The sequence below is a fragment of the Nyctibius grandis genome, chromosome 10, assembly GCF_013368605.1.
Source record: "Nyctibius grandis isolate bNycGra1 chromosome 10, bNycGra1.pri, whole genome shotgun sequence".
Taxonomy (NCBI): Eukaryota; Metazoa; Chordata; class Aves; order Nyctibiiformes; family Nyctibiidae; genus Nyctibius; species Nyctibius grandis.
Genome location: NC_090667.1, coordinates 6,381,890 through 6,404,220, shown reverse-complemented (window position 1 = coordinate 6,404,220; position 22,331 = coordinate 6,381,890). Strand labels below are relative to the sequence as shown.

Here is a 22,331-nt window from a genome sequence, read left to right as displayed (position 1 = left end):
CTCTGAGCAACACCCCAGGGTCCCCTGCTGCTGAGAGAGGGGCTGGAAATGCATCTGGGGCTGGCAGCAGCACAGGGATTTCACTGAGAGCTTCACTTCGTGCCTCTGAAAACCCCCGGCAGGGTTCGTGCCGTTGCGTGGATGATGCTTTTATAAACCAGAGATACATATCGGACTCGATGGCATCCATCCGTCCTTGCACGCGGTTTCCTGTGCTTTCAAGCCGCTGAAGAAGTGGTTGACAGGCACATGCCGTAGAGGCTACACCCCAAAACAGTTTATGTTTGCACTTCCCCCAGCGCCCAGGAGAAAAGAACTGGAATTTCCAAAAGTGGGAAATTCCAGCACTTTCAATTGTTTCCAAGTCAGCACAAAAAGTCTTGACTACCCAAGTCTTCCTCAGAACAGCTGGGTGAGGAAAGCTTCACCTTCAACATATCAAAGCAGCATTAGGAATAATAACACAATATTATTATAACACTTCAAAACCAGCTGAGGTTGAGAAGCAGCAACATGTAGAGACAAACCAGGGAAGCTGAAACAACTCAGCTGGGTGTTATCCCACTGAAAATTCCCTTGATGCCTTCCTGTAAAACAACCCCTTGTAACAAAATCACCTTTCTTGGGGGCAAACGGCCTGGCTGAAGCTTTTTCACCCTCTCCCATAGAGATTTGGGCTCCTCTGTCTTGCCCCTGTGTGTAAGTAGGAAAGGGCATCCCCGTCCAGGCAGCATCTGGGGGGGGCTGAACCCACCCCAGGCCGGCAGTAGCCTACAGGTGGCCTGCTTGGCCACGAACCTGCTGCAAAGACTTTGAGCAGATGTAGAAGATGTTTTCAAGGGAGGATGTAACCCCAATCTTCATCTGCCCGTCTCTTCCCGCGGCTCAGCCCTGCAGCTCTCAACTTCGCAGCAGAGGCGTGGGGCTGCCGGAGAGCCAGGCACGGCACAGCGACTGCGGGGAGCAGAGCTGGCCACGTCCCCGCAGCTGGGAACGGTGCTCTCAGGGACCCGGCTGCAACGTCCAAGGAAGTTCTGGGGCTTGGGAGACAGCCCGGCACCCCTGGGAGAGCCAGAGTTAGGGCAGCGGAGCTCTGCTCCTCCAGAACATGGGGGGAAATCTGCTCAACGTTAGCACAGGGTCGCAACACGTGAGCCACCATCCTGCCTCCTCCTTGTGGCCAGAACAGATGCTCCTGGGGTATGTACAGGGGGTGTATTCCCGGGGCACAGGCGTAAACACTCCAGTAGATTTTCTGGCTGTACCATGATTGCTATAAGCCTGTGACCGGTGACTCCGTCACCCATGACCCGGCTGCCCTGGAGCGGCACAGGACTGCAGGTGAGACCAGGCAGCCCCTCGGGGCCAGTCCCCAGCCCGGCTCGGGGCGATACCACTGCCAGGAAGCCCAGCTGACCCCAGCACACAGGTCCCGAGGCCAGGAATTTCCCTGGCACCCACTGCCGGCTGCTGCTACGATGAGGGCAAGATACCAGAGTCACACAGTGTTTGGGGACAGGGAGGGAGAGCGAGATGGGATTTCCTCCTCGGAGCAACTCCCTCTCCTGGAAAGTACTGCCGCCGAAAAGCCTTCGTCCTGCCCCAGCGCCGTGGTAATCCATCTCCAGCAGCAGTTGCTACAGCTGGAGCAGAAAAGAGCTAGCAGCATTTTAATCGCTGCAAACACTTAATCACACTCAATATCCTATTTAAGCACAGGGTATTTCAGCATCCGTCCCCCACGCTGCTGGGGTCGGCAGCACATCCTGGGCTGCTCACGATGGGCTGCTACGAGGGAGAACCGCAAACTGGACTGAGCTCAGCAGAGCTGCCCACCCCAGGGCAATGCCAGGAGGGTCACAGCATCCTGGGAAGCACAAACATGGCCTCTGGGGCTCACTCTGCACCTGGGGCACTTTCTCCCCATTTCTCCCCCCCGATGCTTTCTTGCAGAGGTTGATGAATTTGCAGCCAGTGCCTGTTTGGAGACGACTCCTCCCGTTTGGTGTCCTGCATCACAGTAAATGCATCTCCCACTGCGACGGAAGGAAACTCCTGCTCCCTTCCCATGCTGGAGAGCCTGAGGACTCCAGGCCCAGAGAAATGAGATGCTCTGGTTAAAAACAGCCATGAGGAAGGAGGAGGTGCTGGGTGTTGCTTTAGAAGGACTCCAAGTGACCCGAGAGGAGCCCGGGGACTGGCAGCACCAAGACAGGCTGTGGACCCTGGGACATGGAGAAGCACAGAGGAGTGGAAGAAACCCGGTAAGAAGCTCAGAGAAGTGGCAGCCAGAAGGTTACACGTGACCTGTCACCTTGCCAAAGGATTTGGGATGGAGTGAGTGTAACCTGCAGTGAAACAAGGAACACTGAGTCTAGGAAGGGGAAAGAATATGTTTAGCGTAAGCCAAGCCTGAGGAAGGAAGAACACTTATTTCCTTTAATGCCCAAATCACTCACGAGCAATTTCTGTTAACTGACAATAAATTAAATAAAAATTCCCTGAGTGAGGATTGTTTTGCCCCATTAAACCCTTCCTCAATACATAGGCAGGTCATAGACCCTTAAGACAAAGCAGCTTCATCCCTGTGGCATCCCCGTCTCTAGAGAAAATGCATCTCAGAGTAGTACTCTCCAGGAACACCTCCGCTCCATCCGCTGGCTCCCACCAGCCCAACCCCAGCTCCATCCACTGGCTCCAACCAGCCCAACCCCAGGGCAATCAGTGGCAGACCGCATGCCTTGCCTCTGTGATCAACAAGAAGGCAAGCGGTTCAAGGAAGGCAGGGAAAGGAAAGGGGAGGAGAAAATGATTGGCACAAAAAGGGGGACGACTTAGGCTGCGAGCAGGGCAAGGGCTGGAGGCAGGTCCGTGCTGGCCACCGACGCTCCAGCCTTCAGGGCTGCCGCAGAGAAGCTGCCGCTGGGGTCTGGGATTTACACACCAGCACCCGGCACACGGCTGTTCTGCACATTGACCAGTAATGCCGGGGGCAAGGACTCACTTCCAGGCAAAGCCAACACCAGATTTCACAGGTTGCGACATCCAAAAAACCCCGCGAGCCCGTGCTTGGTGTGCGGAGGGTCAGGCCTCTCCCTCTGAGTCAGCGCGGGGGGCCACTGCAGATCCTCTTTACTACCAGACCCTGGGAGGAGCCACGTCTGGTGCAGAGACACACGGGATGTTGGTCTTGGTCCTTGGCCCAACGCTGCAACATCAGTGAGCCACTTCCATCCCACCCACCGCCCTCCCCTTCCCCGGAGGGGAGAAACCCAGCCTTCAGTCTTAGGAGCCGGCAGAGGTTTCTTCTGCTCTTCCTCTTCCCAAGCCAAAGGAGAAAGGAGCAGCCTTGTCCCTCACATCCAGGTGCCGCTCACCGGGCAGCCTGTTCCCCACGGGGAGCTGAGGCTGGGGAAACGGCTGAGCTCAACAGGGCTGCTGTCCCCACACTGTCATCCCTGGAGGCGGCTTCCCAGGACGGGATGAGTGCTGAGGAGCCCTTGTCTCAGGCATGGCAACCAGATGAGACACGGCTTGGTGAGAGAGGAAGAGGGGAAAATCCCCTCTGTGCCTGTTGTTGATCTTGCAAGTTTGGACTCCAGATAATTCCAGGCTTAAGGCACGCAAGGAAATCCTTTGAGCACTCCTGGACCAAGTTCCCACAGCTCTTGGCACATTTGCTGTGGGGCTGCACCAGGCCCCACCATGACCCATCCCCTCCTGACCGTGGAGGAGGGAGGGGGAGGATGGCAAGGCTGTGGAGGAGGCAGGGGATGGTGATCTGCAAAACAGGTGACACTGAGCCTTGCCTCACGTGCCAGAGGCAGAGGGAGAAGGGAGCAAGAGGGTAAACCCAGCAAAGTGAAAGCAGCCCGGCATCCCTGGAAAGCCACGGTGTGACTGCAGCCCCCTGCAAAGGCAGGTGCTGTGGGAGGTCTGGGGGAGCAAATCTCTCCCCAGCACCTCACTCCTCCATCCCTCTGCTGACCCCTCGCCCACCCGGATCCCCTCCACGCTCCCTCCATGCCCGCTCTCCCAGGCTGCCTCCCCTGCCCTCCATCCCAGAGCCCTCCCACCCTGCCAGGTTAATTCGAGTCCCTGATTTGCATAGGCAGCAGATCGCAGTGTGCTGGAAATCCCCTCCTGCGACCGGAGCTTCCTCCCCGCTCCCCCAGCGTCACTGTCGGCCTTCTGCTTCCTTTCGCTGCTGGAGCACGGGGACCCAGCCGACCAGCACAGCCCCCAGCGAACCCGGCTGCTGATGCCGAGGGGCACCCATCGGCAGCACCCCGATCGCCCCAACAGGGTTGAAATGTGCTCCGTTCGCCCAGTGGCACTGGGGACAGGTGGATTTATGGGGTGCCTCGGGCTGCTGGGCCACTTCCACTCGGGATTCGCACCGCCGGGCACGCACAAGGCCCACCCTGCTCACCCTGGAGCAGGGTCAACGTGGAGGAAGCTAGTCCTGCACTGAAACAAGCAGGAGCAGAGGGCAAGAGAGCTCCACCACCCCCACCCGCAGCCTGTGCTCCTTCTCGCCCCGTTTCCCACAGCACGGCTGCAAACACGGAAGCAATCAGGGCACCTTCATGTGAACGAGCCTCCATGAAGGCGCTGAACCCAACCCTCCGTGCTAAAAAAAGCCCCTAGTATGTAAAAATGTCAGCTGTGAACACATCTTCATTCACAGCCACATAGGCACACTCGTGAATCACAGCTGCCGTCAGGTAAATCCTCTCCCCTGTGAGCACAGCAGGACCGAAGGAATGAGGAAGGACCAACGGGACCAAAAGCCTTTGGTTTTCATAGCGAAATTCGTCCTGGCGCTCGGGCCAGCCCAAGCTGGCGACCTCAAGGTAGAAACACAAAGCGCAGCTGGCTAGAGAGGGGGAGAGGCATTGGGTGAGAGCACGCCATGGGCCCACCACCTCCACGGGTACCTGGGCTGCAGGCAGGCCCCAGAGCCCACCGCTCCTCACCCTTCCTGCCAAGCACCCATGCTCCTACCACCCAAGCCAGCCGGACTAAAGCAAGGCTCTTTTCAGGTCTCACAGTTCATGCCTGACGAATATAGACCAAATGCCCTGCCACGTACAACTTTGTGCCTGCTGGCGAGGAGCTGGGGAGTGGGAATCAGCCTCTCTGCAACAGAAACTCTTAAATCTTTGGTGTTTATTCCAGCACCGGATGGTTCGAGCCTTGGCTCTGACCATCAGACACCTTGGCGGATGGTTTCCAGGGACTACCTGCAACCCTGGCACACCATCACCTGACTGGGTCTTCCCAGCTCCCCCGGGAACATGCATCCTGCTCTGACTCCTGAGACGGATGAGAATGGGACAAAAAGGCACGTGGGACAATGACAACACCTCTTGCAAGATGCAGCAGGTTCCCTGGGGAGAAGCACGACATTGTTTGCAAACCCAGTGAAGTCGCTTAGAAACCAGGCAAGGAGAATGATGTAACCAGGCTCTCCAGTTGTCCAAAAGTGAATCACAGCCTCCATGACAGCCCCCCCCGCTTTTGCTGACTAATACCTGACATGGCTCAGCAGCCCCTGGAAGGAACAGCACAGGAGAGCCCTTTAAGTGGTGCCTGGCTCCTTATCAAAACCACACAGAGGCTGTCTGGGGCCTCCATCATGGGGAATTCCCCTTCTCCATGCCTAAAAGTAAGCTCAGCTGGGCCGGTCTTCCTGCATTTGGGGATCACAGCCAGAGAGCGCCTGGCCCAAAGGGCTCTCACCGCCCCAAGCCGCTCCGCGACCCGTCTGGGTGAGTAAAGCGATGCTTTTTTCGGTGCGAGCGTGCCCAAGATGGAGTGAGGGGAAGGCAGGCAGCTTCGAAGCAGGGCCATGCCACCCCCCTCATCTCCTCACAGAAATAGAGCAGGGTTTGGCTATTTTTTGCAGGCTGAGACATCATCTTATAAATAAGATGCTTTCTGGTTCTGTGGGACTGCATTTAGCTTTGAAGCCAGGTTTTCCAAGGATTTACAGAATAGCACTGGGCCTCTGGGGTGAAACAAGCCCTTCGGGGAACAAAAGGGAAGAGACTGCCTGTGCGTGGGGTCCCGCTGTCTCATCCCCAGTTGAGACCTCGGACAGAAGCACCGCCAAAGAGCACATTGGTCTCATAACCCAGCCAGGCAGCCAGGGCGACGTCCCGGTTGGAGTGAAGGGCAGTGAAGGAAAGGAGTTCTTATTTGTTTATTTATTTATTTGTACAACCCAAAACACCAAATCACCAAGCAGCGGTGGAACTGTCTGAACAGAGCTTTCATAGGAAGCCAGGACTGGGAAAGCTGGAAACGGCACGATCGCCAGTGAAGGACACCTCCGTGAGCCCAGTAGCAGCCACCTACAGAAAGGAGGAAAAGTCAGAACAGGCAGAGAGCAAGCAGCATGTCTGCTTACAGCAGGCTTTCTTTTCTTCTGTTTTGCTGGTTTTATATATTAAAAAAAAACCTTCGTGGCAAAACCAACACAAGAAAGAAAGTCAGGTAGCTACGAAGTGAGTCCCAAAGAGCTGCGTGAAACCAGGTGTTCCCTGGGGTTCTTGCTCCTCTGACTGATATCTGTTGTTCACGCACACACCATTATCAAAGCAGCAGCACAGAGGAAAAGGATCCCTGACAACAAATGCTCCAGCTGCGGGGTGCAACGTCCTTGGGTAATGTAACTCATAGGCCCATTAGGGAGCTCTCCCTGCCCCTGCAGCCACAGGAGCAGACAAGGCTCCTTCGCAGGGCAGCCGGGGCTGAAAGCAGAGCCGGGACTGCCACAGCCCAGCTGCCAGAGCAGCCGAGGACACGGGGCCTCGTCAGCACAGCCTCCCCTCAGCTGTCCCTCCGCACCCCAACCCGGCTGCACCCCACGAGCGGCACCGGGGGTGCAAGGGGGCTCCTCGGCCCCCCACCAGAAAGGCGCCGCGCCGGGGCCCTGCCCTCGGCCCCGCCATTTTGTCTCTCGACCAGCCGGAGGAGCCGCTACTGGGCTCGGGGCTGCCGCTCCCCGGCGTGAGGAAACCCCCCCACAGGCGGAGGCAGGCCGGCTCCTTCCGCCCCTCAGGGCCCCGCCATGCCGGGGGGGTCGGCGGGACCCCGCGCAGCCCCAGGGACCCCGCAGAGGACACCAGCACCGTGTCACCCCGCCATGACAGACCGCCCTCCGCATCGCCTGCCCGCCCTCCCCCTTTATAACCGCTGCTCTGCGCCGATTGGCTGCGGGGCCTGTCCGTCACGCTGGGAATTTCCCAGGGGCGGAACCGCCGCCGCCCCTCGCCGTTTCCTCTCGTGCGGGCGGCGGAGCGGAGCGGCACCGCGAGCGGTACCGGTACCGCGGGCGACAGCGGCACCTGTCTCGCCTCGGGGGCGCGCTGGCAGGTGAGCTCGGAGCGGGACGGGGACCTGCCACCCTTAGGGTGAGGGGCCTTGCCTGCGGCACCGCCGTCTTGCCGGGCTCCGGAGATGGCGACTGGGCACCGGGTCGCGCCGCCCCAGCGAAGGACCCTGCTAGTGGGGAGGGGGCTGGGGGGCCTCTGGGCTGTGTGTTGGCCGTATCTGGCCAGTTCCCGGGCTCTCGGTCTGCTCGGGCCGTTGGGGTGAAGCCCCGGAGGGGGCTGGGGCCGCGCCGTCCCCGAGGGTGTGCTGGGGCGGGTCGCGATAGTCGTACTGTGCCTCAGTTTCCCCTCTGCGGGGGCTGCCGGCTCCCCCCGCCGCTCCCGAAGGGGCAGGCTGGCTGCAGGGGAGCCTGGGCTCACCGGTGGTGGCAAGGGCCGGGGGACAGAGGAGAAGGGCTCGGGGCGGTGCTGGTGGGGGCGGTCCCTCCTGCCCCCCGGCCCGGGCAGCCCCGCACCGCTGCCGTCCCCCGGGCTCGCTCCTCCCCTCGCCCTGCCTTACACAACCCCGGCCTTTCCCCAGGTCCACGTATCTGCCTTCTGACTATTTCTGGGCTCGTGGTCCCCCGCCCCGGGCAGGGCCGGTGCCTGGAGCCCACCCCGAGGGGCTGCGGGCGGCCGAGCCTCCAGGGAGGCTCCAGGCGATGGAAGAGCCCACATCGGCTGCGGATCCAGAGGCTGGAATAGCTGGAGCAAGGATGGCAGCATCCCTACCTGCCTCCCCTCCTTTTTCGGGGCGATGGTGCACAGCTTGTCCCCCCATCTCCCCTCCCTCAATTCTAGGCTAAGGCCCCCACTGAGGGCAGAGGAGGAAAAAAACGATGCTGCCTGTCAGCCCTGCTTTTGGGTGAGAATAGCTCCGGATGGGGCTTGGTGGGGACCTGCAGCCTCTCGGAGAACTGGCGGTCCCGTTCCTCAGTGCCCTTGGCACAGGTTGCTCCCTGTATCAGCTAGGCAAGCACAACCTTTCCCCTTTAGCTCATTATTTCTATCTGCTTGGGTGAATAAGAGCTGTTCTGCTGCCACAAGCTCTTTTGGAGTGCAAATTTCACTGAGAGCGCTGGCAAACGCAGCTGAAGGATGCTGGAGCCAGGAGACCGGACTTTGAGTGCTGGGGTGAGTTCTGGAGGCAGGAAGGCTCCAGCCAGGCATGTCCTTGAGAGCTGCCTCTGTGGCAAGGTGAAGTAAGCGATAAGTATAGAGGAGAGGCTTTTTGCAGCCTTTGGCATCGTTCCTGGCTCTTTGGCATCATTCCTACACCAAACAGACCTATTTAGCACAGGGCCGTGGGTCGTTGCTTGCCAGCAGCTGGTACAAAACACTCGTGGGTGGAGGAAGCTGAACCATCTCCTCTTGCAGCATTGCATATTTCGTTTTAAAGCAACAACTGTTATGCTTTGGGTGACATGGTCTAGTTGACGTGGTGATGTCAGGGCAATGGTTGGACTTGATGATCCCAGAGGTCTCTTCCAACCTCATTGATTCTGTGACAGAGGTAGCTTTGCTGGTGTAGCTTTGCGGTGCCACTGTCTTCTGCTGCTTGGTTGTTGCCTGGCTGAAGCACATCGGGTTGGACAGGAGTAGCCTGGGTTCTGCTGGAGCTACAAGGAAAGAGGGTGGCTGTGCCTTGCTCTGCTTTCGAGTGCTGTGTCAAGCAGCCATGGTAGCTACTGAGCTCTCCAGGGAGTAAGAAACGGAGCAGGCAACATGAAGTGAGATGTCTTTGCAGCAGAAGACAGGGTCTTGCATAAAACACCGCCGTGCTGCCCAGGAAAGCACCACCGCCCGGTCTGGCTGCCTGTCCTGCCTGCACCCCAGCTTGTATGTGTGGTGAGGAGCTCTGCAGCTGCGTGTGGTTACCCGTGTTTGTAAACCAGGCTCCAAATGGGGAACTGCTTTATTTTCCTTGTGAGCAGCCTCATGGGAAGCAGGTTGTTTTGTGAAGCCTCTGAAGGAGGTGGGTTTCTCAGGCGAGGGTGGGATTTCTGGCCGGAGCACGTATGTAACATCTGCTGTGTTTCAGATGGGGCTCTTGCCTTTCCCACCCTCTCTCTGCAGCTGGCCAGGCTGGGAAAAAAAATGCTTCAAGTGAAGGTTCAGACCTTTTCCCTTTGAGACCTGAGCCTTGCAATGCCTGCTTCCCTCTTCTTTTATTGCTCCCAGCCCAGTGGACTGCGGTGCTCAGAAACTCTCTTTATTATTGCCTCCTCCTAAAGCCAGCTCTGCTTTTGCTTCCCTGCAAATGAGACCAGCCCAGCAGCAGTTGTCCTTGGGGCTGGGGAGCTGCTGGAGCTCTGGAGAGGGAAAGAAACAGAGCTGGAGACTGTGGCATTTTGCCGATTTCCAGTAAAATTATGAAATTAAAAAAATCTTTTCATCTTGTCTTATCTGAGTGGCTTTTGCTTTTCCCCTGAGGAGGAGGGATGCCGGGCCTGCAGCCCCGGTCATGGGAAAACGATGCTGGCAGCCTGCAGGGCTTTGCCCTCGCTTCGTGCAGTCCTGGTGGGGAGGAGGCTGCCTGGGAATGTTGCACGCCGGGGTAAGGAAACCCCCGTTCTCCTAAGGGCTGGGCCGAGCCCCCACCAGGGATCGTGGGGTGGCAATTGATGGGCTGCCAAGCCCACACCTTCAGCAACCTGGTCTCCACCCTGGGGCTCGCTGCCGAGAGCAAACCTCCAGCGGTGCCAGCCCACTTGCAGGATTCGCATCCTCCACGTTCTTAATCTTCAGCTGTTTGGTCATTTTAAAGCAGGAATCATTTCCTTCTCTCGCTTCCGCGTGGCCGGTGTGGCAATGGCTGTGGCACCAGTGGCTGCGACGGTGATGCGTGGTGGGCAGCAGCCTGGCCACGGCTGCACGACGCCAGCTCACTCCCAAGCCGCAGCACAGCTATTTAGATACCACCCTGCCTTTGTCTTCGCCTGGGAGTCTCCCCTGCCCACTCGCTCTCTCATTGTTTCCTTTTGCTGAGTTGTCATAAAAATTTACTACCTAAAGGTCTCGGTGCCCCACTTGCAACCAGCAACACCCACGGGTGACCGCGGCGTCTGGCAGCCTCTGGGGAGCTATAGCCGGGCAGCCGTGGTCTGTGTCTGGCCTTCAACCCCCGGGGCTGTGAAATACTGGCAGATTAGTTTAGAAACTGTTGACTGGCAGAGAGAGAAGTGTTTTCTGGTGGCTCGGTGGTTTTTTTTCTGGAGTTTGTGGTAGTCATGTTTTCTTTGCGTTTCTAACCATCGTTAGGTGCTCGTCTGTAGTCCTCCCATGGTGTTTTTATTGAAATGTGAGATTTTTTCAGCATAAATCTCACCTTTGGGAACTCTTAAGGAAAAAAAAAAAAAAAAACACACAACAACTAATCAGGACTGGGAACAGTGGCCTGGGCCAGGGTCCTGTCCCCAGGGTGAGAGCTCAGTCCCAGCAACTCCTTCCTCCACCCTGGGGAAACCCGCCCTGACCCCAGAGATGGGCTCAGGTGCTGTGGAAACCCTCCCCTCTTGCTGGGTCTTATTTGCTGGTGAATTTGTGGCTGGTCTCTGCTTGTATCAGCTGGGGACAGTTCAGTTTGTCTTCCTGGCTACTGTTTGAAAACAGCTCCGGTGACCTGCTGTCTGCCTGGTGGGGTGCAGACCCTGGGTAGAAAAATCCTTGATAAAACCATGAGAACTGGGAATAGCAGAGGCTTTTGGTGGCTCCATCCAGCTGGAAGAATATGGGGTTGCCATGAGTGAGCTGTGCTGGTGGGCGAGGTGGTCACTGCAGCTTGGGTTTGGGTGTTTGGTGCCACATTGCCTTGCGGGCAGGCACTGCACAGTGTCACAGGCATGCAGGGGACTTCCCACGTGTGCTGTGGGGCAAGGTGGAGAGCGTCCTGGTTTGGGGTCTGCAGTGCAAGAAAATGGGGGCTGGTATTTCAGGCTGCCGCAAACCCGCATGGGGAAAGGCTCCCTCACGGGAGGGCAGCTTGTCCTCACCTTCCCTGACCCGCACCTGGGTTCATCCTGGCAGAGGACACAGGTGCCCTGCAAGATGCTCACTGCAAGATCGCTTTGCTAACCAGCTCCTCCCAGAGCCCCAGGTTTGGATCTGGAGCAGCACACAGTGACCAGACACCGGTGAGAAACGGGCTCAGGTTCCCAGCCTGCCTGTGACACTGTCCCTGTCCTCCGCTGGGCCAGGCAGGTAGCACGGCTGCAGGCAATGGCACTTCCCTGGGGTGGAGGTGCCACGGGGTCCCCAAGCCACATGTGTGCCGCCCTGCTGTGCTGGGCTCCATCCTGCCCACCAGCAGGTCTGCTCGGGGAGTGTCCTTCATCCCATGGCAGCAGGCTGGGGGGTTTTTGTACCGGCTGTGACAATGCTGCCCAGCGCTGGGACCCGCGGCATGGAAACTGCACCGGTTCTTCCTCAGCTTCCTGTCAGCTGCTGTGGGCTCCAGAAATAGCCGCTGCTCAGCCCACCCTGCAGCTGGGCAGCTCCCGGCGGTCACCACCTCCAGCTTGGGACAGGGCTGCCGGCTCCCCGTGCGGGGCCGTGGGCGGTGGGGGACTTGGCAGCACCCGCAGAGCAGGAGGAAGGTGGGACCTCCCGACAGATGCATCTCCCAAAAGCAGACCTGCTGCTGAGGCCGTGCGTAATTACCTGCTGCCGAGGTGGACGTTAATTGCCGCTCCGGTTGCGGATGCTGCCAGGTGGCAGTTGTCATCCGGAAAGTCCCTGGCACTCCCTGGCAGGTCACCCGAGCCGGTGCTCAGCCTGCCTCGCTCGTGGCATAAGCGTTAGTCTGAGGTCGAGACGCTTTTGGGTACGGGCTTCCCCCCCTTCCCCTTCCAGAGTGCCCCCTCTTGGCCCCCTCCCGCTTGCGAGGGTGGAGGAGCACTTGGGGTGCCCATGGGTGCAGGCAGCACCCCAGCTCTGGCTGGCATCACCCCCGGGGCTATCTCAGCTGCTGCACTGCCCTGGTTTATAGCAAGCTGGCGTCAGGGGTATATTTTTGATAAGTTGGGCTGTAATTCACAGCAGCTGCTTTGTCACCCCCAGGAGATGGGCAAAACCTGGTGCTGGGATGCTGCCTGACTGTCCCCAGGTGAGACCTCAGCAAGGGGGAGGCCTTGGGCCACCCCCGAATGCAACAAATTACAAAAGCAAATAGCACGCTGCGTGCGGGTGTTTCCTCTCCTCGTACTTTGCTCCCAGCCCGGCACATTCTCCCAGGCAACTAGCGATAGGACAAGAGGACACAGCCTCAAGCTTCACCAGGGGAGATTCAGGTTGGACATTAGGAAGCATTTCTTCTCAGCAAGGGTCATTAGCCATTGGAAGGGGCTGCCCAGGGAGGTGGTGGAGTCACCATCTCTGGAGGTGTTTAAGAAAAGACTGGACATGGCACTTAGTGCCATGGCACTTAGTTGACATGGTGGTGTCAGGGCAACGGTTGGACTCGATGATCCCAGAGGTCTCTTCCAACCTGACTGATTCTGTGATTCTGTTCCTGGTGCCCCGATTCGGAACGATGTGCCATCGGCAGCCAGTTTCTCTGGCTGAGCCGGAGGGCAGAGCAGGACCCTGCCTGGCTGCTGGGGCTCGCCTGCCCCCTGCTCGGTGCTGCCCAAACAGCCCACCGGCTCTGGGTTAAGGCTTCTGTGGCTGCAGACACTGCTTCTCCCCAAACAGCCCCCCACGACCCTTTCTGCCCCCCAAAAATACCCTGCAGCGAGCAGGGTGCCCCGGTGACAGTGCCCAGGTCTGCGCTGCCATGGGTGGATGCTCCTGGGCTGGGTCTCCATCCCTCCTGGGATGCAGCGGCAGGCGGCTGCCACCTCTTCAGGGACTCCCGCGCCCCGCGGGGGTGAGAGCCAGCCGCCAGCCTGGCTGCTGGTGACACCTCCTCGTGTGACACTTCTCATGGCTGTGAGTCACCCCGGCACACTCACCCCGGCAGGGCTGGAGAGGGAAGTGCCTTCACCTGGGACACTTCTTCGCTGGCTAACGAGCAGTGAGGCAGTGCCACCTCCACCGGCACAGCACCCCGGACCCCCACACGGTTGGGACCAGGGGACCGTGGCACCGTCTGGAGCCAGAGGAAGGTGACACTGTGCTCCGTTGCCTTGCAGGGATGCCCGGCTGGGAGGTAGGTGACTGAATGGCGAGCATGGAAGGGAGGGGACCCTACCGCATCTACGACCCCGGCGGGGGCTCGGAGGAGAATGGACCCACGGCCTTCGAGCGGCTGGTGGAGGAGAACACCCGGCTCAAGGAGAAGATGCAGGGGATCAAGTCTATCGGTAACTGCTGCGTGGCTGGGGGATGAGGTTTGCGTTGGGGGCAGCTCAGCCTGTGCCCACCGAGCTGGGGGGGTTCTTGCTGCGGTTCGGAAAGGTGCTGTGAGAAGCTGGGGTCTTGGCACCGGGGCAGCAGTAAAGCTCTCCCCGTCCTGGGGGGTCGAGCAGGATATCTGGGCTTTTTCACCCGGGGGTGCAGAGGGAGGAAGGCTTCTGCTGAATTCCTGGGGTGCTTTATGGTAGGATAAATGGCTGGGAAAAAAAAGGCAAGCGATGGAGCAAGGTCAGCTCCTCGGAGTCCTGCAGCGGCAGGTCACAGATGCCAGGATCTGTTCTGCTCTTGATGAAAGCCCCCACCTCCCACAGCCCCTGTCGTGTCAGGGGCTTTTCCCAGGGGCTGCTCAAAGACCCCAGCGTTGGGTGCTCCCTGCAGTGGCAGGGACGTGCCAGTGTTGAAATGCTCCAGCTGGGTCGTGCCACCTCCTTTCTCCTCCTTGACCACCTTCCCCCACCTGCCCCCAGTTTTGCTTTCAGTCTCGTGACACAGCTTCCGCTTTCGAGTCTCGCTTCTGCGGCCAAATTTCCACCTGCCTCGTGATTCCTGTCGTGTCACTGTGCCCCTACCTGGGACTGGGACCCACTGGTGTGGGAGCAGCCACCCGGGGTCAGGAGAGGATTGCATTGCTGGTGCCAGACCCCAGAGTGGGCAGGCTGGACCCCTAGGTCCACCACCTAGGCTTAAATTCATCTCTTCTGGGAAGCAGAGGAGACCTCCGAGAGATGCAGTGCTGGCCTTCTGCCTCCCGTAACCAGTCCCCTGTGTGTCAGCACGGGGGACTCTGCAGCCAGTGAGCCACTGATAGAGCTTTGCCATTGGGTTTGGCCAAGAAAGGTTGTTTCTGGATGAAGAACCACCATGCTGGGCACTTCTCCACCCAAGCAGGTGTTGGTGGATGGGGCTGCTGCAGGGCAGGCACTCGGGGAAGGAGGGTGAGCATACTTCTGTTGCCCGCAACAGGAGAGCTGCTGGAGGAGTCCCAGATGGAGGCATCCAAGGTGCGGCAGAAGGCAGAGGACCTCGTGAAGGACAACAAAATGCTGATAGCATCATCTTCCTTGGAGGACCTGGTGGAAACTGGAGGTAGGACACGTGAGGCTCGCTGGGGAGGGATAACCTGATGGCCCAGGGGAAGGGAGAGGGTGTGAAGGAGACTTCCATGAGGGTTTCTCGCAGCCCTGTCGTCTCTGGAGCATGTCAAACCTTCTGCTGGAGGGAGGTTTCTATCCCATCCCCATAGCTGGGGGAGAAACCATCCATAGGTGCCCCACCTCACGGGGTGCCTGCTCTCTGCGTCCCCGCTCTGGGCGAGGAGGGGCCCTGGTCTCCGAAAGGCTCACAGCTCTGTCCTCTCCCCTCTCCACAGCTGCTGGCCCCGATCCCAGCTCCACACCGGCCGCCCTGGGCAGCACCCAGCCGAGCACAGAAGCACGGAAATCTCCTCCAAGCGTGAGTCTGGTGAACGTGAGAGCTGGTGCTGGGGTGGCCGGAGGAAAAGACCCTCCGTCTGGTTAAAGCAAGAGAAGGCAGCCTTTAGCCTCTAGAAATGGGGATAAATCTAAAAGGAGGGGTCAGCTTTGGGGCTGTGCTCCCATCCTGGTGGTCTCTGACTCCATGCAGGGGGCATGATCCCTGGGGAGACCTGACCTGGCTGCCTCCCCTTGCAGGGATCCTCCTCGGAGTTTGAGATCGTCGCTGTTGAGGCGCAGGGGTTTCCCCAGGAGAGCGGCAGAGCGGTGAGTGGCCCTGGTTACCTGCAGGGTTTGGTGGGCAGCGGGTGGAGAGTCAAGCTGTTTGGGGCGGTGGTGGTGGTACGGGGGGTGTGGGAGGGTGTGGAGGCAGCGGTGTGCCCCGGTGCCAGCAGGCACAGGCAGGGCTGGGGGACCTGTGTCAAGGCGGCCCTTGGGCAGACCGCAGAGGAGGGGACAACGTGCAGGCTGCCCGGCGAGGGCTTCCGAGTACAAGTGACCTGGCCGGGCTGCCTGGACACGGGGCCAGCAAAGCAGCCCCAGCCAGATGGGGACACTGGTGTCTCCAGATGCCATGTGACAGTGACAGGAAGGGCTGTGACAACCCGAGGAGCTGTCAGCGATGCTCTGATGCTCACCTCCTGATGCCCGCACTGGGTGGGAAGACTCTTGGAGAAGACTCTCTTCTCCAAGTCCCATCACTGCCAACAGGGTCTGCCCCAGCCAAGGCACCTCTGTGTGCCCTGTTTGCTGTCACCTGAATGTCCCCCTGACTGGCACTGCCCCGTCCCATCCTGCTCTGGCTTTTTGTGTGTGCTGGAAGGGAGGGGAGCAGGGATGGGGAGCCCAAGGGGGGGCGAACATCAGCTTGCGCTGCATGGTGCCAGCAAGGGGACATGCTCCCATTGCACATCCCTGATGGCATTGGCCAGAGAGGCTCCAGGAGGGGTTGGGTCTCGTTGGACCCTCCTGGGGTGCAGCCATGGGGTGATGGAGAATGGGGTGGTATCTGCATGGTGATCGGCTGCTGGCACCTGAGCAGAGTGCTCGTCCTGTGCTTGCACCCAGGCTCTCCCAGGCGCCTCAGCTGGATTTGGGTCCTCACTGCCCTCCCCTTGCTGGCTGGCACTGGCGGAAGGAGCCGGCTGTGCTGTGTCCCGCACACACCCTCCCATGGCAGTTTCAGGGCTGTAAACCCCGGGGCCAGGGTGCTGGGGACACGCTGGGCTCCTGGCCCCACGAGGTGCTGCCCGGGGCATTCCCAGGGGCAGCAGGCTGAGTCAGCGGGGCCGGGAGCGGAGCAGGCGAAGGTGTGCCAGCGCGTCCACACCTCCTCCCCAGCAGTGCCACTGGGCACCGTGCCGCGCTGTGTTGTGCTGGCGGTGTCTCCTAGGCAATGGAAGAGTTAGCCAGCCACGTCAAGGGAGGACGAGCCCGTTGGGGACACCCCTGGTGCGTGGGTGGGGGTGTGCCGTGATGCTGGTGGGTGCGCCCTTGCCCGGGCTCTCCTGGTCACCATTTAAGTCCCGTGCATCACCCTCTTGGCTGCCGCCTGCCAAAGAGCCCGGGCTCCCGGTGCGCTGTGGTGAGCAGCACCATGCCGGGGGATGGGAGGAAGAAGGAGATGGGGGCTGAGGTAAGACCACCCCTCACGCAGCAAACCTCGTTTCATGGCACAGACTGGGGCGTATGTGGAAAAGACAGTCCCAGGAGCTGGGTTTTCTAGTCCTGGTGCCGAGGGGGAGAGCTCGGCAGGGAGAAGGGATGAAAGGTGGAGATGCCTCTGTTGCTGTCAGCAAGCTGGGAGTGTGGTCTGCTCAGTCTGCTGAGGAGCATGGGGAGTCCATGGGCTGGGAGAGCTGCTGTAACATCCCCCTCCACCCGGGGACTTGGTGTCCCACGTCTGGCAGCTGGGAATCGAACCTGTATGAGGTCAACACAACTTACCAGCGTAATGAGAGCTGTTGTAGAGTCTCTTGGTGCTGGCCCAGCTCCCTGCCACAGCCCTGGATGGGGGACAAGGCTGACCTGCCCCGAGAGGGAACTTTGCAATGCTCCCTGAACTGATCTGACTGCGCTTCATCCCCTCCCCGTCCCCAGGACTTGGAGCAGCTGCCGAACGAGGACGCCAACCTGCTGCCCCAGCTGCAGCAGCTGGAGAGCACGCTGAGCGGCTGCGCCAAGGAGGCCAGCAAGGACCAGGTCTTCGTGCGCATGGGCTACATGGCCTCCGAGCTCAAGCGCCTGGCCTCCAAGGTGCACAAGAACGAGCAGAGAACATCATTCCTGCAGGTGAGTGAGGGCTGGCCGGGCTCTTCTTGGGGTTTCCCCCCCCCTCCTTTTTTTTCTTTTCCACCAAGCCCCTCCTGTCCACCCTGAGGTGGACACCCACCTCTGTGCCAGGGCTTGGTGGGAGGTGGGTGGCCAAGGAGGCTCCTGGGACTGGCTGCAGTCCTCATGCTGCCAGCGTTCACCCCCCAGACGCTGTGTGAGACGCTGCACAGTGAGAACAAGGAGCTGCGAACCAAGCTGGAACGGGACCTGGAGCAGAGAAACCAGGCGCTGGAGAAGCTCAGGTGAGGGTGGGCAGTGGGGAGGAGGACGGGGCTGCCCTGGGTGCTTCGTCCCACTGACCTGTCCCACTGACCCGTCCCTCCCTGCCCACAGGTGTGAGAACCAGGAGCTCCGGAGGATGGTGACGCTGAGCAGCCAGGAGAGTGGGAAGAGGGAAGCTGCTGAGCAGCAGCAGGTGAGGGAGCAGCATCGCCCTCGGAGAGGGCTGGGAAGGAGACAGGGAGCCTGCTGACACATCAGCAAATGTGGCCTCATTTGAATCGGGTCCCCAGTTTGTCCCAGTACGACCAGCGGGACTTCTCAGGGTCTCAGGGGGATGGGGAAGGCCATGGGAGGGGAGCTGGCTTGTGTTTAGCCGGCCTCAGGCACAGCCTCTGCAAAAGCCCTGAGGGTGCCCCTGTGCGCGTCCAGCAGAGCGGGGCCATGGTGGAGAAGGCACCAGGCAGAGAAGAGCTGGAGGCCAAGGAGAAGAAGGTGAAGATCCTGGAGCACCAGCGCAGGGAGGTGAGGATGGGGCTGGGAGGGAGGCACTGCCAGGAGCAGGGTGGGAGCAGGCGGCGGGGGCACGTGGCTGGGGTGGCACAGGGGGACTGGAGCAGGGCTGCGGAGCTGCAGGGAAGTGCTGCTGGAGCCGGGACCTCCATCCAGCTGGTCCCTGAGGTGCTTTCATGATGGGAGGCTGCTGGGACCGCCATGGCTGGCTCAGGGCTGGGGTCGGGCTCCCATTCAACCGTCCCTCTCTTTGCAGCTGCTGGAGGTGAATAAGCAATGGGATCAGCACTTCCAAGCCACGAAGCAGAAGTATGAGCAGAAGGTAAGGCTGGGTGCTCAGAGCTGGGTGCTTGGGGGGCATGTCTCTACTGGGTGCCCTCAGCTCCTCAAGCTGAGAGACTTGGAGGAGACCGGCTGTGGGGAAAGGTTTTGGGGCTGCCTGCACCTCCTTCCCCCTGGTGTGGGTCCTTCCAGGCAGGCCAACATCCCCGCTCCCTCCCGGCAGGTCACAGACCTGCAGCAGGAGCTGGCTGAGGCCCGCAGGGCACTGACCGAGCTGGAGTCGGAGCGGGAGCAAAAGCAACGGGATTTCGACCGCAAGCTGCTCCTGGCCAAGTCCCGGATTGAAACGGAGGAGGCGAGTCCCTGGGGAAGGGCGGTGGGGAGCTCCCAGCCCTGTCACCCTGCCCTGGCTGACCTCCACCCCCCTGGGTCCTGCAGGCGGAGAAGGAGAGGCTGGCTGTGGAGGTGAGGGACCTGCAGCAGAGGATGCGGTTCCTGCAGGAGCAGCTGGCCCCAGTCACCAGGCAGCGGGAGTACCAGGAGAAGGAGATCCAGAGGCTGAACAAGGTGGGGGCCAGGGCAAAACCGCCCCTCTGCAAAACATCGTTTATGTTCTCCGTCCTCTTCTCTCAAATCCAAAACTGACCCTGATCAACCCCCTTGTGCCCAGCTCCTTGCCCAGGCAGGAGCATGTGTCAGATGATGCCCACCCCATCTCCTTAGGCTCCCAGGAAAGGGGGCTGGAGGGGTCTGTAGTCCCTCTTGCTCTTGCCCGGTTATACCCACTTCCCACACTGGGCATGTGCCCATGGCCCTCTGGAGATGTCATGGGCACAGCACCTTGCTCTGACCTGCCTCCCTGCTCCTTCTCTTCCTCTCCAGGCTCTAGAGGAGGCCCTGAACGTCCAGGCCTCCCCGCCACCCATCTTTGCCAGCGCCATGGAGCCGGCGGGGAAGGTGCCACAGCAGGAGCTGCTGACCCAGAACGAGCTCCTCAAGCAGCAGGTAGGGCAGGACACGGAGCCGCTGGAGGCAGGGAGGGAGCCGTGTGCCCCGGACCTCCCTGGCAAAGAGCCTGGTGTGGCCGAGAGCAGCCCAACAGTCCTACCGGGTGTCTGTGCCGTGGTGGTGGGGAGTGGGGGGGCCGAACTTGCTGCCCTCCAGGCCTTCAGCTGGAGGGACCACAGCCATGGGCCACTGTTCCAACCCATATGCCTGGGGCTTGGCATAGCTGGTGTGGTCAGGGATGGCAACGCAGTGACAGGGGTGCCTGGTGGAGCCATCCACCCTCGGCCGGGTGCACCCACACCCCTCCCTCCTGCCAGGTGAAAATTTTCGAGGAGGACTTCCAGCGGGAGCGGAGTGACAGGGAGAGGATGAACGAGGAGAAGGAAGAGCTGAAGCAGCAGCTGGAGAAGCTGCAGAAGCAGCTGGTCCTCTCCAACAACCAGGTGAGCAGCACTGGGTGCCACCAGCAGCACCCTGGGAACCCCATGTCCCTCCCAGGTGTGTCAGAGTTGTACTCGTCCCCAGCGTCACAGCCCCCATACTCGTGTTGGGGCAGGGGTTGAGTGGGGACAGAAGAGCTGGAGTGGTGGTTCTGCTGCTGCTTGTCCCTGCCAGAGCATCTCCTTTCACTTGTCTCTTCCTCTTGCCTCTCTCCTGGGGGTCTGATGGGGCGGGGGGGGCAGTGCAGGCATTCCCACAGGGCTTGGCAGCATCCCCTGCCCCACAGACACGGGGGACAGCAGGCTGGGCTCTGCACTAAATCCCCCCTTGCTCCCAGCTGCGAGCCTCCAAGGATGACTGCCAGAGGGAGAAGGAGGAGAAGGAGAAACTGAAGAAGCTGCTGAAACAGCACAAACAGGTGGGGATGGGGGAAAAACCCTTCCCGGGTAGAGGGGCCAGGGGCTGCGGGCCTGGCCCTCGTCGCCCGTTGGAGGGGCAGCTCCGAGCTGGGCAATGGGGGGTGGTGGTGGACTGCCCTCGGGGCTCTCCCCAGCATCTCCCCCGGCTCCTCGCAGGCTTCTGGAGAGAGGCTGCACCCCGAGCAGCTGCCAGGACCGCTGGGCCCTGCCTACCCCATGTACCCCTACGGTCCCCCCATGGCTCACCCCATGTACCACGGCTTCGAGGATTGGCAGCAGATCCGATACCCGTCAGCGATGCCGGGCGAGCACACGCCAGGACAAAACTTCCACCATTTTCCTCCGGTGAGTGTCCATGCTGGCATGAGGGAAGCACAGGGTCACACATGAGCGGGTCTGGGGCTTGCTGCCAAGCGAGCGGCTCTTCCAGGGCCACCGAGCAGGGAGCTGAGCACGTGTCCTGACACGAACACTCAGCCCTCGTCCTCCTCCTCCTTGTCACACCCTGGCAATCGACCGTGGAGCGCAGCCTTGTGACTCACATCTCTGACAATCGGCTGTTTCTGTGCCCTCTCCTCCCGCAGCCCGAGTACACCTGGCGCCCGCCCTGCGCCATGGCTCGCAGCCAGAACGCCCAGGCAGCGGCTGGGGTGAAACCGGTCCCCAAGGACTTGGGTAAGGCTCAGGCCCTTGGTGAGGGGAGTGCCCCATCCTTCACCCTGAGACCCTGGGCAGTTGTCTGAACACCTGGGGGAGGGATGGGGGGACAACTTGGCAGGCAGTGGCCATTTCCCTTCAGCTGAGGGGATGATTCTGCCGGGGGGTTGGTCCCTGCTGCATCCCCCCCACCATCCCCACAGCATCTGAAGACAGGCGTGAGCCTGAGCCCCAGCAGCCCCCAGGGTGATGGCAGTGGGAGCTTGGGGATAATGGCCATCCCAGGGCTGGCATCCCTCCCATGGGGCTTGCCAGGCACGAAGAGCCCCGCTCACCCCATGCCACCCATCTCTTGTGTCTCAGAACAGGGAGGTCCTGGATTGCCCTAATGCCAAGGACTGTCTGCGCTGCAGCACCGGTGGACAAGGAGTAGGGTGTGTGTGTGTGCCCATGTGTATATACCCAGGAGCTTCCTCCGGCTGCCTCTCCCCATGCGTGGACTCGCGGTGGACATGACTGTACCTGCGGCCTGGAGCGGCTCAGCAGCGCATCCCCGCGAGGACAGTGTGAAGGAGGGACTGGAGGTGCCATCGTGGTGCCGGCCAAGGCAGGGTCAGTCCCCTGTGGCCATCCCCTTCCCCACGAGGCGTCAGGCCTGGTATCACTGTAAACCTGAGCCAGGTCTTCAGGGGAAGAGGAGCCGGCGTTTCCCCGGAGCGTGCCAGGAGCTGCCCCGGTCCAGGGGCTTCGGTTCAGCCCCTGGACGAGCGGGTGACGGCAGGGACTCTCCCGGCGTTGGGAGAGCCCGTGCTCGCAGGTGGGTGCCTGCCACAGCCACAGCCCGGGCTGAGGGTGGTTGGTGTCTTTGTATTTATTTAAGGACTGAAGTGTAGCTGAGTCTCTCTGGTTTTATCCTGAAAGCTGCTTCCCCCGGTGCAGCCTCTGTGCTGGGACAGGGAGGGATGCCAGGGCTGCTGGTCCACGGGGCCAGACCAAGTGCAAGGGGAACACAGCCCTTGCGTGGGCACCCTGGGATCTGTTGCCCCATGTACATGCCCCCCACCTTCCCCTGGGCACTGGGCTCAGCACCTCGCCCTCCCCTCTCCTGCCCCACACCTTTGTCAGGGCAGGGACCCCCCTGCTCCTCCCCTCTGCCTTTCCCTGCAGCAATGGCCTTGGAGCCAAATTGCACAGAGCAAATCTTGCTCCAGGAAAACAAGTCAGGAGGGGAAAAAAAACCCAACCAACTCTAT

General features: G+C 60.4%; 1 protein-coding gene across 2 annotated transcripts; it reads left to right on the top strand.

The window, feature by feature from the left end:
• The first annotated feature begins 7,263 nt into the window (after window positions 1–7,263).
• Window positions 7,264–21,970, top strand: TNIP1 (TNFAIP3 interacting protein 1). Of its 2 annotated transcripts, none has more exons than XM_068408533.1 (18): window positions 7,264–7,383; window positions 13,511–13,681; window positions 14,697–14,819; window positions 15,103–15,185; window positions 15,404–15,472; window positions 17,306–17,497; window positions 17,687–17,781; window positions 17,873–17,954; window positions 18,194–18,283; window positions 18,528–18,593; window positions 18,777–18,908; window positions 18,992–19,120; window positions 19,436–19,558; window positions 19,879–20,004; window positions 20,340–20,420; window positions 20,578–20,766; window positions 21,006–21,096; window positions 21,442–21,970. In XM_068408533.1, the coding sequence occupies exons 2-18, from the start codon at window positions 13,540–13,542 to the stop codon at window positions 21,465–21,467; spliced, it is 1,839 nt and encodes a 612-aa protein (XP_068264634.1). In that variant the 5' UTR covers window positions 7,264–7,383; window positions 13,511–13,539; the 3' UTR covers window positions 21,468–21,970. The 2 variants fall into 2 exon arrangements, with proteins under 2 accessions (XP_068264634.1, XP_068264633.1); XM_068408532.1 differs by having other exon boundaries at window positions 18,191–18,283.
• The last annotated feature ends 361 nt before the right edge of the window (window positions 21,971–22,331 follow it).